This window comes from Acanthopagrus latus, chromosome 24 (genome assembly GCF_904848185.1).
Source record: "Acanthopagrus latus isolate v.2019 chromosome 24, fAcaLat1.1, whole genome shotgun sequence".
Lineage (NCBI taxonomy): Eukaryota > Metazoa > Chordata > Actinopteri > Spariformes > Sparidae > Acanthopagrus > Acanthopagrus latus.
In genome coordinates this window covers 7,073,824-7,089,183 of record NC_051062.1, presented here as the reverse complement: position 1 = coordinate 7,089,183, position 15,360 = coordinate 7,073,824, and the positions used below count along the sequence as shown (strand labels likewise).

At 40.6% G+C, this 15,360-nt stretch overlaps 1 protein-coding gene across 4 annotated transcripts in view; it reads left to right on the top strand.

Annotated features, from left to right (window-relative positions):
• Nucleotides 1-15,360, top strand: part of zranb3 (zinc finger, RAN-binding domain containing 3) — an 81,856-nt gene that overhangs the window by 60,992 nt on the left and 5,504 nt on the right. For all 4 annotated transcript variants that reach the window (XM_037090498.1, XM_037090497.1, XM_037090495.1 and 1 more), the window contains exons 16-19: nucleotides 2,162-2,266; nucleotides 5,502-5,644; nucleotides 11,921-12,061; nucleotides 15,158-15,316. In XM_037090498.1, the coding sequence (XP_036946393.1) occupies nucleotides 2,162-2,266; nucleotides 5,502-5,644; nucleotides 11,921-12,061; nucleotides 15,158-15,316 (548 nt within the window). The remainder of the gene's footprint in view (nucleotides 1-2,161; nucleotides 2,267-5,501; nucleotides 5,645-11,920; nucleotides 12,062-15,157; nucleotides 15,317-15,360) is intronic.

The window sequence follows — 15,360 nt, the reverse complement described above, 5'->3', positions numbered from 1 at the left end:
AGTGTGGCAAAGTTCGGTAAGTTTCTCCTCACTCAAAAATTCTAAAAAACAAGCGATCTTGTAAGGAATTCTGGGTATACTGCGGCTACTTGATTGATAGTTAAATCAGTTTAAACAGACAAGTGCATTCACAAACATCTGCGTCCATCATGGCTGGCTAAGATAGCCCAAACTTTATAAGGCATCAAAGACTAAGTCTGTTATGACCCCAGTGTAGGAACAGAAAACAATCATCACAGTTGGATACAGCCCCTGTTTGACTTTATCCTGCTAGTTCACAGCAACATAGCATTAACTTCTGCCATCTGAGGAAGTAATATTAGCATTTGATGGAATTCTTTTGTTGTATCTTATGAGAAAAGAGAAGGACACCCACCTCCTCTGACACATGAAGACAGCATTTATTTGATAACATGAGTGAGGTTCGCAATCCATCCCTCCTCCCAGGCTCATGTCGGAGTTATATAACTACAATATTACCCTGACATTTATTCTCGTCAGGCAAGTGAAACAATATCTCTGCTGCTGCATCGCCGTCATTCACTTGGAAGTACACTGAGCAAGTAAACGTGCGTGGTTGTGTGTTTATTTGCTTTGGTAACGCCGGTGACTCAGCGGCCAATCCCACGTCTCACCAACTGTTTGGGCAGGAAAACACGAGGAGACCAGTCAGGAACCTCCAAAGAACCATGAAGGGCGTAGCGTAGTGGTGCCACTATGCTCCTGAGCTCCATTTACAGCTCCAAAGAACCACCGAGTGTGTTTAATGGGTATTTATCTCTGCGTCGTGGATGAGAGTGAAGGATTAGGGCTTAAACTATTGTCTATTCTCAACAACATTAAATAAACCTGTTTGTTAAGGTTTTGGCATTTGCACTTAAAAATAATAATTAAGCAAGGACTTTGCAGTTGTAATTACTGTCAAGTGATTAATAATTTCAGCTCTACTAAGACTAACTGCTTCAATTACTTGGTGCCATTTGAAATCCCAATGTGATGAGGTGTTATTCATTTAAACCCTCAATACAAATATGAGAATAATATAGCTGACATGGTTCTGTTTGTTTTTGCCCTTGTTGAGGTATGACAAGTATTTCAAGGCTCCACAAAGACAAATCTCACCCAATCTGCTATTTAGCCGTACACATTTTTTTTATTTTTTGTGATGTAAATATTTGATTGTGTTTTTTTTCAGTGCTTTAATTTATGTTTACAATTTGACACAGCAAAGAAATAGAAGGAAATATCAAATTATTAATGCATAATCAATATTTTTTTATACAGCCATTCGCAATCTTGGGTTAAGAAAAAAATATTATGATATAATGTAAAATTGAATCCCCTAAAGGAGCATTATGTGGTTTTTGGAGAAGAAATGTTAATCAGTGCAGAAAGTCAGACTCAAAGCACAACACAATTTCATGCTGTTTCACTTTGTATATTTGGGGACCTTATTTTCCTGTGAGAACAGCTTGTGTATTCAGCTATGGCAAATATAAATGTACAAAAATGCTGAGTTTGAATTTGTTCTCCAAATCAACAAAGTGCCCCTTTTAAGAATCATTGGTTTATAAAAGGAAAAAAAATAGAATTGTAGGAACAGTCCTCATACAAACTGCTGGCAGCATGTTCTGTGGATTATCAGTGATAAAGCAATGGTGACACCACTTCTGGAAAGAAATGTTTCTGGTTGGACTTTTCGTTTTTTTCAGTCTGAGCACCAGCAATGAAATTCCATTTACCGTCACTGTATTGGGCTGGAGGCTGAAAATCTCAGAGACAGATATCTCAAAGCCCCTGCAAATGAAACCCAAACTATCTGCCTGGAGAGATATCACTATTAATGGATTTGTCAAAAAAAGAAAAAAAAAAAATAGAGTTGCTACTATGAATCTTCAATAACAGGTGTGTAAACAGTTCAGGAATGATTCACAACATCGTTGTAAGTTATTGTTCATATGCTATAAATATAGAGATATACATATACGGGATGATACGGGGAAACTCCTTGATTTTAAAACCCTTTTTAGCCAGGCCAAATATTTGTACCGTTAGTGTAGTAGCTCTAGTAATAGTGTTAGTAGTTGTCATAGTAATATTAGCAGTAACTGAAGTAACAAATCTTCTTTGTCTTCTTCTTGTCCGTCTGCTCATCTGTTAGGATGGTACTCCTCTGAACCTGAGTTTCGTCCCGCTGGACATCAAGCTAACCAACTGGGACGACCTGCCCGAGGCCTTCAGTCGGCGTCGGGAAAATCGAATACAGGTCTGCCCTTCCCGCCAGGCTCTGTGCATGTGTGTGTGTGTGTGTGTGTGTGCCTCCTGCAGGTGCTTTGATCTCCGCAAGTGTGTGGGGGTGTGCACGTGGATCGGGCCGTTCGCACGAGGGAGATGTACCTACTTAATGTGTCATTACTGTGAAAATCGCCTTAAAGGGGAATTCCAGTGGAGTTGACTTTATAGGTTTTCAAATGTACCAATATTCTTTCTTTCTTTTTCTGATTGATTAGAAAGACAAGACAAACCCAATCGTGTGACTTTAACACAGTTTCCAAGATGACAGAAAGTTCAACTCAAGCTGAAGAGTGTAGTTAAAAGTTTTTCAGCTCGTACGCCCATAGGCTGCTTTAAGGATGACCTTAATTTTAGACTAAGATAATTTAGTGTGATATGACAGTCAGCAGGGCTATCTCCCCAGTTCCTCTGACCCAATGAAGATGAGGCACAAGGCTATTAAACAGATATCCGACATGCGTGTGTCATTGCCATGTAAAAACTAATGACACCACTGATCATGAGGAGGACGAGCAGTAAAAGCCCGGCAGATAGGAGGAGCGTGGACGCCTACTTCCACCGCTGCAGGGCCTGAAGGGGGAGCAAGGAGGAGGCAGGGGGATGATGGAGAGAGGAAATAAGAGAGGGGGCGGTTTGGGGGTTTTGGGCAGCCAAGGATACCGGCAAAAAGAGAAAGTGCCATTTTATGAGGGTCGTTAAAGGAGACGGATCATCGCCTCAAACGACCCCGCACGCCAACCAGCTAATATTAAATCCTGCAATCTGCTGCAGCAGTAACGGAGCCGGCTGACAGACGCCCCACCTGTCACGTTGTTTATGTCGGTTTGTAAAACCAAGGCGTGAGTTGCATCCATCCTCTGACCCATCATTTATGCCCTGTTACTCTCCAATTGTCCATCAAAATCAATACTAAGCAAGAGGTTTAATGTGGGCTGCAACGCGGCTCGGACGTGGAGGCACTGGTGTGTAAACTCACCTACACACAGAGAAACTAAAGCCAAGTGAACGTTTTAGAAAGAATAAATGAGAAACTGTGATAAATCTATAGTTTAGTCAAGGGAATTAAATACAAACAATACATTTCTAACTGGATTATTGCTCATTATAAGGTTGCACTGACTGTACTGTAACAAATGTGGATGGAGCATTCTTTTAAGTGGTTCACTCCAATGGTTTCCAGAAGAAAGCTGATTTTATATAAGCTTATGAGAAAATGACGCTACTTCTAACTTATTATTACCCCAGTAAACAGTTTCCAAATGAGTTTCAAGTCTTCTTCAATCCAGTATGATGTTCATTTTGTAAATAATGGTTCTCAATTGAGATAGACTATAAAGTGTAAAGTTTGTGACTGACGAGTCGTTGCTACAGCGTTCACAGTCAGATCCAATCAGGATGTCTTCCCCAGCTCTACCCTCTCGTACTAATAAGGTCACTTCCATCTAAAAAAAAACCCAAACAAACAAGATGGCAGGGGGCTTACTGCCAAACTCAAGGTTTCAAAAAGTAGTCCACAAACCAAAAAGCGGCATCGCTGATTGTTCACACTCTTTTTAAGAAAACGTAACTCAAATAGCAGAAAACTGTTGGGGACTATTTTCAGCTGTGGATTTGGACACATTTCCTGCTCTTGTGAGTATTTCCAGCAGCAGGACGATGTCTGTGGGATTGAGACAAAATAAGTTATAGTGTGTGTGTTTGTGACAGTGAAGGAACACACATATCAGGCTTTGCTACACACACATACACACAATACAGAATATCACCAGCCTTCTCCTTTAAGAGTCAAAAGCCTGATTAAGATACGACTTTGTCCAGCCTCACAGTCATTAATCAAAGCCCTCCCAGTTTCCGCCCACACAATGTCTGATACTCACCTATTAAACCATCTGACCTTTGGAGGAGCTAAAAGCCAGAAACTTCATCCCACTCTCCTGCTCAGTCACGCCTTTTGACATCTGATTTCGACTCCTGTGACTTTCGGCTAACCTTTGATGACCTTGTGATACAGTAACCATCTCAGGATTTTTGTAAAGCTTGTTTACAGTCCTCATCTGTATCCCTGTCAGGAGTTTTCCAACAAGTCCAGTATATGTAGAGCAGAGTTTCTATGATCAGTCAAGACATTACATCAATGCTGACTGTAGCACTTTGACCCCTGATCTCCTTCTGGGCTAAATAGAAAAAACCTCTGCTGAATTCTTCATGCATCCATAGGAATATCAGCCTCACACTAAAACGAAAAGTCAGTATTAACATTCATCAAAACTAGAAAACTCATGTTGTCCAAATGATTGATTCTGGCCAAGCTACAGTATAATTAACCCCGTTATTACCCTCTTTTGTGTGCACAATCCAAAAATGACATATCCAATAGAAGCTGCTTTTATTTTCTTAAGTAAATGTATGGGGGTACATTTTATGTCTTGTTTCTACATGGAAGCAATGTCTGTAATAATTTGAAACACAAGAGAAGAATATCTAGCTGGTTTGCATGCTAACTGCCTTAGATCTGTCTGCTTCTAAATATATGTGTATTAATAATATCAAGTCATTTAAACTGTTGCATCCATAAGTCAAGTCTGAGTTGAGTTACATTATGGTGTCTTACTGTTTCTTTTTCCCTTTCTGTTTAACCTGATGTTGATCTGCTGCTGTTTGCTTTTAATGAATAATAAGTAATATTACTGTCAAGATAGTCACAATGTAGCTGCTTCAACATAACAAAGCAAGCAACTCTCTGTATAATGCACACTGAGTGTTACCATCACATAAATGGTCGTTTTTTTTCTGAGAGTAGGTATCGTCCTTGAAAAAACAACGCTCTCAGTGAAATATACGTAGGTAAATTGCCCATTAGGCCTCAGTGCTTGGTTCATTATTTGTTATTTTGCCAGGAGATTTTCTTTGAATCCATGACTTGGCTGAAAGCATATACAGCTTTCTCTTGGTTTGATGAGGTTTTTTTTTTTTTTTGAGCTATCTTGAAAACTGTCTCCTTGTGTGTGTCAGTGTATATGTGTGCTCTGCAGATTTGGATTGTTTCTTTTCAGCTCGAGTGTATTTTGAAAATTGAAAACCAAAAGATATTTTGCTGTTAAAGAGGCTCCAATATCTAAGCTATCAATTGTTGTATTGAAGATGAGGGGCTCCAGAAATTTCATCTTGAAATTGAATATGAAGTGAGTTGTCGTCTCCCCCCGCAGGTACTGAGGTTCGTTCAGGAATGGAGCAGCCTGGCAGCCATGAAGCAGAAACTGCTCCGACGCAGCGGCCTCCTCTTCCACAGCCCCACTTTGGGCTTGCAGCAGCTGGCTGCCACCCAGCGCCCTCACTCGAGTACCAAGAGGTCAGATTCTAGCTGGAAATACGTTTTTCAAGGAAACTACTGTTACTTTGACTTTCAAAAACCTGGCTGTGTTTAAAAATGTTGGTGGTATTTGACTTTTTATTTCAGGAGTTGATCAATCGCAACTTAAAATAATCAGGCAGGCTTGTCAAGGTCAATAAAGAATTGTGCGTGATACTGTAGTAAGAGCAGTACTCGCCTGTGAGGGATTGTGTCTTTCTATTTAGCCTTTCTAAAACTGAAAAAAAACAAAGAAAGAAAGAAATGGTTTGAACAGTTTGTATAAGTGCTTCAAAGGGGCAATATCTAATTATTTTAGTTGAAAACATTCTAAAATCTGCCAGCATCCATCGTATTTAATAATAGATAAATAATAAAATTTTGGCAATGGACCCTTACAACTGTCCCTCAGGGCCCACTTTGAGAAGCACTGTTTTAGTTCTGACTGACACTAAGGACGCACTTTCCTGAAAAATCAGTGAAAACTTCAAGAAATAAATCTTTCCCGTCGTCAGTAAAACTGTATCAAGGGGGAATATTTTCCCCTCTAAGCTGATCAGTGAGTAATAATTCGATCTAGCGTCCCTGTTGTGCCAGCGTGTGAACATCTTAAAATGGTAGAAATAGCGAGATGAATTAGTTCCTAACATTATGTCAGAAAACCGAGAAGCAATGTGGGAGATTTTACAGAGAAACGAGCAGATTTGTAAATACTAACTGCCCCAAGCGTCATGGAAGGCTGAATAGTATTTATGTGTGTGTGCGTGCACATGTGAGTGTGGGTGTATCAAAGGGTGTCAGCTGAGGCAAAAGAGAGGAAGGGGATGAGTGCTGTGTATGTGTACATGTGTGTTTTTTGACAAACAAGCATTGTTGCTGGCACACTAATTACAGCTGGCGTGGATAGAGGCAGGGAGAGTTTGCCAATTACAGGGTAGACTAGTGTGTGTGTGTGTGTGTGTGTGTAAGTGAGAGAGAGTGTTTCTCAACCGGGGAACGTGTTTGGGTGCGTGAACCTAATCAAGGTGTGAGTAGGAGGCAATTGGCCTGGCTTGATTTGATACCTGTTTGATATATTCACTAATCAGAACCAATCAAGCTCCAGCTTCGGCTCAGCGGGGAGATCGCGGCTCACCTTCGCGGCACTGAGACGCTCGGTTTTCAACTGCTTCAAACTTAATACACTTTGCCTGGGTTTCCAACACCGTGGGTATTTTCGTCATAAGCCACTCATGGTGATTTACAGTGATTTTAGGAGAATTAGGAGGATTTAAATCCAGTTTGCATCCTGCCTAAGTATGTCTTATTGCTGAAAAATGACTGCCAACGTTGGCTATAAATGGAGTATTGCTTCTATAATACATCATTATTATAAAGTAAGAATGTGCATTGATTTTTTCAGGTATATACACATACATTATTTTCTTATTCTTTTTCTTATTATTTCATTGGTGACTAAGAAACAGTGAGAGGGGTTAATGACTCACATAACAATGTCATTTTATTATTAAAGGAGCACTATGTAGTTTCAGGGACATTTTGATCAGATGAGAAAGTTCTTCCCAATCTCTTCATTTTTCACAACTCAGGAAACAAACTGACCTTAAAGAACAAGGCAATTCCACACTGTTGAACTTTATTTACATGTGGCGGACCCTGCCACCTTTTTTTAGCTTCAACCACTGTTCTGGGGACCTTATTGTCCTCTGAGAACAGCTTGTTTATTCAGTTATGGGAGAAATAGTTTGTATTTCTTCTCCAAAACTACATAGTGCCCCTTTAAATATTGTCTGAGCAAAGTTTTGTTATAACATCTTCTCCATGGAATACATTATCCAGCCAATCACAACTGAACACTGCAGCTTTCAAGATATTCAAAATAAGATTGGTTACTTACAATGAAAATGCAGGTGAGCTCCGTTTTAATTGAATTGGATGGAGAAAGATACTTTTACCTACACAGCAGTCGTACACAAAATCAATGGAGGATATCATTTGTCTGGATTGCTAGAAGGAAAAAAAAACATTCACAATGCGTAGAACAACTCTTTATGGTAATGTGTTGGATGAAATTGCATTTCTCAACATCCGCATAATAACATTATTTCTGAAATCATATACCGCGGTACGTATACTGTATCTAAAACGATGGAAAACAGATAAGGAAAGAGAACTTCTTTTGACATCATGTTCTCACTGCAGCTTACATTCATGTTAATCCAGCAGTTTTAGATTGCGCTTGCATAAAGTTTGAGGACTTGTAAGAGAGAAATTTGATTTTAAACAATTATCACAATGAAAAGAGCAAACGCAGAGATACACTTACGTTTAATCACTAGAATACTGCAAAAAAAATTATTGATTTTACACCTCCCATGATGCAACTTGTCAGGATCTTTCATTAGACATTGCTTGTGTGTTACAGAGTGTAACTGCCCCTCCAATTGTGGCTGTGATTGTTACTGGCGAGGAACACCTTTCTCGCCTCACAGGATTCAAGTGGCTACAGGTGTCAGAAACTCAGGCTAATAGTTGAACATACGTATAAACCAAATTTGGAATTTGTAGCTCCATCGTTCTTCCTCGGGTTGGACCAGTGTGGTATATAATTTCCAATAAACCAGCTTGGAATTTCGACACTGACTAGACTTTTGCTGTACCGGCCTTGTATCACTGAGATCAGCGGGGGATACCAGCAATCAATCAAAGCAACTTCAGCTGAACCAGACCGGAGCATTGGCTTGTTAGTTTGAGTTCACACAGCTGAGCAGGCCCTGGCCCCTGAGCTGAACCGTAGGCTGGCCTGTGAGGAATCAGGCTGCTGTCTGCAGCTCTGCCACCCTGCAGGTACGCTGTCAGCAACCTGCTGCCACCGCAGGCCTGCAACAGTGCTCCTATAGCTGTGTGCATCAAATGGCTACCAGCAGAAAAGCATGTCTACATAAAAATAAAAACACAGTTAAGTGCTGTAAGAGCCGCTGCAACCTGTGAAACATGTTTGCCTTTACTGTAGCTGTCAAAACAGGGGAAAGTTGTCTTAAAGGCATTTGAAATACACTTTTTCAAATGAAAAAAGTGGACACCTCTGTGATGTCTGTACAGTAAATATGAAGCTACCGCCAGCAGCCGACCAGTTACCAAGCAACCAGCAGAGACTTTAGGAACGTACTGCTCTCATCCAAGAAATAGTCCGTTACATAACCTGCTGTACAAAAATTGTCATTTTTATACTTTGAATTTTGTACATTTAAAAAAAGGACGATACAGCATGTTCAGTACTGACTTTTGGAGGTCTGTTTGTTAGATTTTGTTACCTTTGGACAAAAAGCCACGCAGACATTTCCTCCTGCTCCCAGGCTTATGCTAAGCTAAGTTAGCAGACTGTTGACTTTAGCTTCTTACTTACTTAACTCTTAAATTTATTTCCTAAAATGTGTTCTTTTTCCTTTGGAGTTCTCATTTCAACATTTGCATATTTGAAAATATTTAAAAAACGCATTGTTAAAGGTGCAATTTGTAAGAATTACTCTGGTGATTTTGTTCTGGAAACCTTGCTCTGTAGTGCCACCAGTGGTGAAAAACATATAATGCAAGAAGCAGTGCATTATGGAAGTAGTCGCCTTAGTGTACAGAATTACCACCAAGCTGCATAAATGCAAAAACATACATCCACTCTCTCCCAGAAGCGAGGTTGGACTCCAGTTTAGTGTAGGGTATCTCGTTTCATCCAGCCTCTGTGCTGGGACTGTTTGAAGCAAAGGAAGCTCGTGTGTTTGATGGAGACTTACCTTCTTCCTCATCTCCCCTCAGCCTCGACAGAAACTTCTCCTCTTTGATGTGTCTCCCTCCTCCACGTTCTGCCTCCTGTCATCCATCTTTCCTTTATTTATTTTTTTTCTTTCCCTCTCTCTCCCAAAAGGAAGTATTCTGTCCAGATGGAGGTGGTTGAAATGCATGAAAATGTCCCCGCACAGCCCGCAGGCCTTAGTGGAGACACTAAAAGCACGGTTTAACAGTGGCAACACCTTCACATTTAAATAGAGGGGTGTTTCATGGAGGCTGGTGTTTTTTTCATTAGCAATCAGGAAAAGAGAGCAGTCAGGATGGGAAGGCATCAAGTCGCCATTCAAGAAGATTTAAATAACCCATTCATATTTACAGTTATTTTTCTATGAAAGGACTACAAGCCTTTGATAGTCCGTTCACTGAGAGAGTACAGGTGGCACATACCCCTGAGGACAATTCAACTTTATATATATTTTCTGGCTGGAACATCAAATTCTGTTCCATTCAGGAAAATGTAAAATGGTTGTAGAATTTAAAACGGCAAAATAGTTCTACACATAACCAAGGGCACGTTTGATCTCTGTGTCTTTCACTGTGTAGTTAGTTAAATAGATCTCATTTGTCTACAAGTCTTGCAGTTCTAGGAGCCATTCCAATTATCGATGTGGTTTCAAAGGCGGCAGGGCTACAGTTTGTCTGCCAGCAATGAAGTTTCATCAAGTTCAAAATAGTTTAAGAATTGACAGAGCTGTCAGAGCAAATGTTATTGAAATACAACATCCTACATAACAATTAGTGGACCTCTTCATCACCTGAGTTGTCTGTGAAACAGCCTTATTACGCAATAGTTGCCTCCTGTCTCGACATCGATTTCTTTTGCATAGCACTCCCTTTTTAACTTGCTTTTCACCTCTTTAAAATCTTTTGCTCATCATCTGCCCCCTCAGTATTTAATTGGTACTATTTCACTTCCGGTACCTACATGTGTGTAACTTTGACTGAGCAGCTGTTCTTTGATTGCCACTAAAGTGATTTATCTATTTGTGCTCGATAAAACAGAAACCTTTTCTGAATGTGTGAAACAAAGATGCTATGTCACCTTGACACAGTGTGAGGAAATAGTCCTATTTATTTAGAGTCACAAAAAAGTGTTTCCTGTCTTGCTTCTAGCCTGGAATGTTTTTGCTTCACTGTGCAAAACCACGTGCACACTAGAAGGCCGTTTCACATTCATCTGCTCGACGAGTAGAACTGTCTCTGTGCTCATTGAAAATCTGAATGGAAGAGGTGGGCGAACAAGCAGGATTTGTGACATCATGAGTTCGAAGGCCAATCCTGGTCCAAGATTCAGCATACACAAGTGTCTTCTTTTAAACTGAAAAATATGTAGAGAGAAACCAGTGGTCAATTCCCAACACAACGCCCTGTTTAATCTGTTGTGGATATGCAGCTTTGACATTCCTGTCGTTAACAATTCTCCATCTCTCCAAAGTGAAATCTCCTGCGTTGTATTGGTATGTAGTTGGTCGGCGAAGTAGTAGCTGGTTTGCTGCCCAGAATAAGATAATATCCACTCTGCCATAGTGTCTCTGAGCAAGACACTGAGTGTCGAAAACTGCAAGATGGGTGTTTGCTAGCGAAGTCTGGCCTCTGACCTTCTCGTAGAGGAGGACAGAGAAAGGATAATTGCTCTATGGGGACCATTAGAGTGTTATATCATCCATCTGTTGAAAGCTTTTATGTTACCTGGGGAGATCTGGTGATTGGTCACTTTTCTCTCAAGACCTCAGCAATTTTCTTCCACCAGAACAAACAATTCAGTGATTTTTTTCCCCCCGCTGACTCCTCCTCACCTGTACTTCGTGTCAACTCTGACATCCTGGGGTCATTTTAATCCAGACCAGATTGACATGTAGTGTTTCATGCAATTTTCAACTTGCACACCTAGCGTCTGTATTACAAGGGCCATAAAAACCAGTGGCAGTGCAGATGGATTAGATTAGATGATTGACGATCCCTGTGGGGAAATTAGATTGCTGCAGCAGCAACTGTAATAGGATTCAGCAGGGGAAGAAGAGGACAAACAGAATATAAGCACACAAATAGAATCAAAAATAAATGAAAGTAAGGATTTGTGCATTTAAGCCCAGTTTGGTGCCAAGAAAAATATGAACGCGCATCTGGCATTGCACTGAGGCAGTTTGTAGCGTTTGCCAGTTCTGTGGGTGATGGTGTGTGTTACATTCATGTGGGTGAGTCCCAGGATTACCGCAGTCTCGACCAGATGACTAAGATTACAGATACGCTCGAGCAACATCAAATTTCCCATCTTACCTGCTACTAATGCTGTCCAGAGAGAGTTTGTGAGTCTATCTTCTTGCACCTACTCCCCCATGCTCTACATGTGAATCAGCTCTCTTCATCGGGCTCTCTGCTTATATAACAAATCCTCCGGTCCTTCACAGCCCCGTTTATCCCATTTTTTCACAGGTACCTCAGCAAAGACGAGGTGGCCCAGGCCTCCCTGAGCAAGGCCCAGCAGGAGGGAGGCAGTGTGCGACTGGTCACCAAGGAAAACTTCTTCTCAAAAAGGAAGTCTGCCGGTGCACCAACACCACCTTCTTCAGTGAGGTAGGTTGAAGGGACAGATATGTGGGTGGATGCTGAGGGCAGGAGAGGTCAAGCTGTCCTCAGGTCTGTAAAAAGACTGTTGTGTAAAAACTCTCAGTCTAGAGGATATTATTTCAGAGTCTTGAATATCAAAATTAGCTCTGGATGTAGCTTGATATTATGCACTTGCTTTATAATCTGTTTAGTTAATCACACGTGTACAGTCATCACCAGCAGTGTTAAGGTATGACAGATCACGTCCAGTCGTGTTTGTGGTTTTTAAAGATGAGGTTTCATGCTCTGTTCATGAGGGCGGTTTGTGTCATCACACCGCTTCCTCTTTGGGATTTGGTGTATTTTCATTTTCCTTCCCCTCAGCTGTCTCCATGGAGATCCGTATTTGCCTTGTGGGAGAGGCACAAAGGCCCGCTGAGTGTGTTAGTACAGTAAATATAGACCATAATACAATCTACTGGGTGAGATGCAACGGCCAGCTCACCCCAGGAGGGAGTATCACTATGGAAACCAGCAGCAAACACACACTCTTTCTTGCATCCACACAGCTACTGGTGTTACATACAAATGCCTATAGAAGTCTGTGGAGTGTCTTAAAGGTGCCAAAAAGGATTTGTGCTTTAGTGCACCCAAAAAAATTGCACAGCTAGAGGAATTACAAAAATATCTCTTGAAATCCCCCCAAAAATGGAACATTTCTGTCCAGTTCACACAAAAATAATTTGACAAAATGACAACATAGAGTTTTTTACAGCAAAACACTAAGAATAGCAAAAGCTAAAATGCTTAGCAAAGACAAACCTTAAAATTGCTTTATAGGTAATGCACTAATAGCTAGCATAGTAAGGACATGAAAGGATTGTTTGATAATGTAGCAAGCTTATAATTTTCTCAAAAAGGTTATAAGTTAGCTTTTTTAGCAAAAAAAACACAGCTTTCTTTAAACACTGTTATGAATGTGCATTAGCTAGCTACTAATCTAGATCCTAGTTTAGCATAAAGCCAAAATGTAGTGACACAATTGATCAAAATCAGGACACTGATACAGATACATTTCAGCTAGAAGCCAAAAATTGTTGCGGTATGATACCCAGCCATAGACAGTGCTGCCATGTGACAATCCCAGCTGTTTGCTGTAACATTATTAATGTTATAGCGGAAATTTACTGTATTTTTCCACTGTCTGCTGTGGTCGCCTTGTTGTCCACGGGAAGCGACCAATTAAAAAACTGTAACATGGAATCAGCCTCCTGATTATCAGTGAACAAGCACTCCACGGATTGACAGCTGGACTCACCAGCGTCAGATCTTTTTTCCTCGCTTGTGCCTTTGGTTTCCTTTGCTATGAAGCATCAGAGATCAGCGCGGCGGTAAACATTAGCAGGCTGTGTGCCGTTTGCTGAAGGCATGTTGCTTGATTTCTGGGGTTTGAAGTATGAGTTTTCTGAGAGTTACCTCATGCTGCAATGTAGAGCTGCCAACCTGCTCGCTTCCTTTGTGCATTTATGAATTTAAATGACTTTGAAGCTAAACGTGAAGTATATACAATAATTAATAAGAAACATGTTGATAGTATTATTGCCCCACAAATACATTCTTCAGTAGTTTGAATTATTTGATTTGATCACATGTGCTAAATCACTCCACATATACAGTTGCTAGCAAACCATGTATTTCTAGGTTGTTTCTTTTTTACCAAGTACCATGTTTTCACCATACTCAGTTTGGGCACACCAGTAAAAAGTCTATTTCTGTCTCTCTTTCATCCACTAGATGTTGCTGGCACAGCATTTGTCTCTTGGTACTTCCAATTTTTTGGTATCTTCTCAACTTTGAAGCAGCAAGGTTCCTTTTTAGAGGGTTTTTTTTTTTTCTTCTCCATTTCAATGATTAAATCTCTCTCTGTAGTGCTCTGTCTCTCTGGCTCTTTGTTCCTCTCTCTATGTCGGTCTGAATTGTAAACCGTGGGGAAAGAGAATTTAGTCCATCTGTCCCCTCCAACGTGGCTCTAACACCCTGCTGGGACAACATGGCAAATGCCCAAAACCCGCTGTCCTCTGCCAAAAGGACAGGCATGCACATGCACATACTTGTACAGGGGATACATCACCACCATGTCTATACACACAGTATGTAGACTTTTCCCACACACAAACACACACACCAGCCATATGTCCATCACCTCTGCTCTCTGCAGAGTTGATGGACAGCATTTCACAGAGCAAGTAGAGATATTTCTTTTTACTGGGTGGATATATGTTGAACTGTGTTTACTGTTCTGTCGATCTTGAAAAGAAATTAGCTCTACATTATACGGTGCTGCTGGTATGCAGATGGAAGTCTATCACGTTTGCCAAGGTAACGTCTCTTTCAAGTTTAGCATAAAGGGGCTAAAACTCTGTAGCAGCCGCGCCGCCAGAATCAAAAAGATGGAGAGAATAGATTGCACACACAGATGGAATCCATTTATTTAGCTGCGTCGGCTGCATTTTATCCGCCATATCCTGTGACATTGAAAACAGTTCTGAATGCTGGATCTTGTCACAAGTTCACATTTCATTTATACAGTTTATGCACATATACTACAGAAAGCTTTCATAAATTTCCAAGTAGAAATTCAGATATTTAAATTATGTGTGAATTTTCCTGTTTCACATGTATATTTTGTGTCTTCTTATTTAGTTTTTTTAATTTTTTCACTTTTAGGTGTTGTTGCTGTTAACACAAATTCACTACTACCTCTGTTTCCACTACTAACTTGATAACAACATTAATGTTATCAGTACAAAAACAGTCATGCCACACTAACGGCTCTGCTGATCCAAGTTTGTCTTTAAAAGGGGCCCCTCAGCACTTTTTATCAGTATTATTGAACTTAATTAAAGAAGGCAGACTTGCAAGAGACTGATTTTTTATTTTTTTTAAGGTCAAAGCAGAAGCAGAAAAGTCTTAGATATTCTAACTTTTATTACTGAGTCAGACAATTCAATTAGATTGTACATTTTTCCATAATGCACCTAAAGATAAACTCAAGCAGCCAAAGAATGAACCCTTTGCTCCTGAGTAGACTTGACACGTTTCTTGCTCTGTGTGTCTCTGCAGGCAGGAAAAGAACTCCTGTGAAATAGTAGCGGAGCAGCCAGCACCAGAGTCCGGCTACCTGCAGGCAGTGGACAGTGGCGGCGTCCCTCTGTGTCTGTCCTGTCATCAGGCCTGCCCAACCACCGGTGGGGCCTGGGACACTCGATTCTGCAGCCACAGGTAGAGTGACACTAAATATATACAGCTTTACTTACACATGGTTT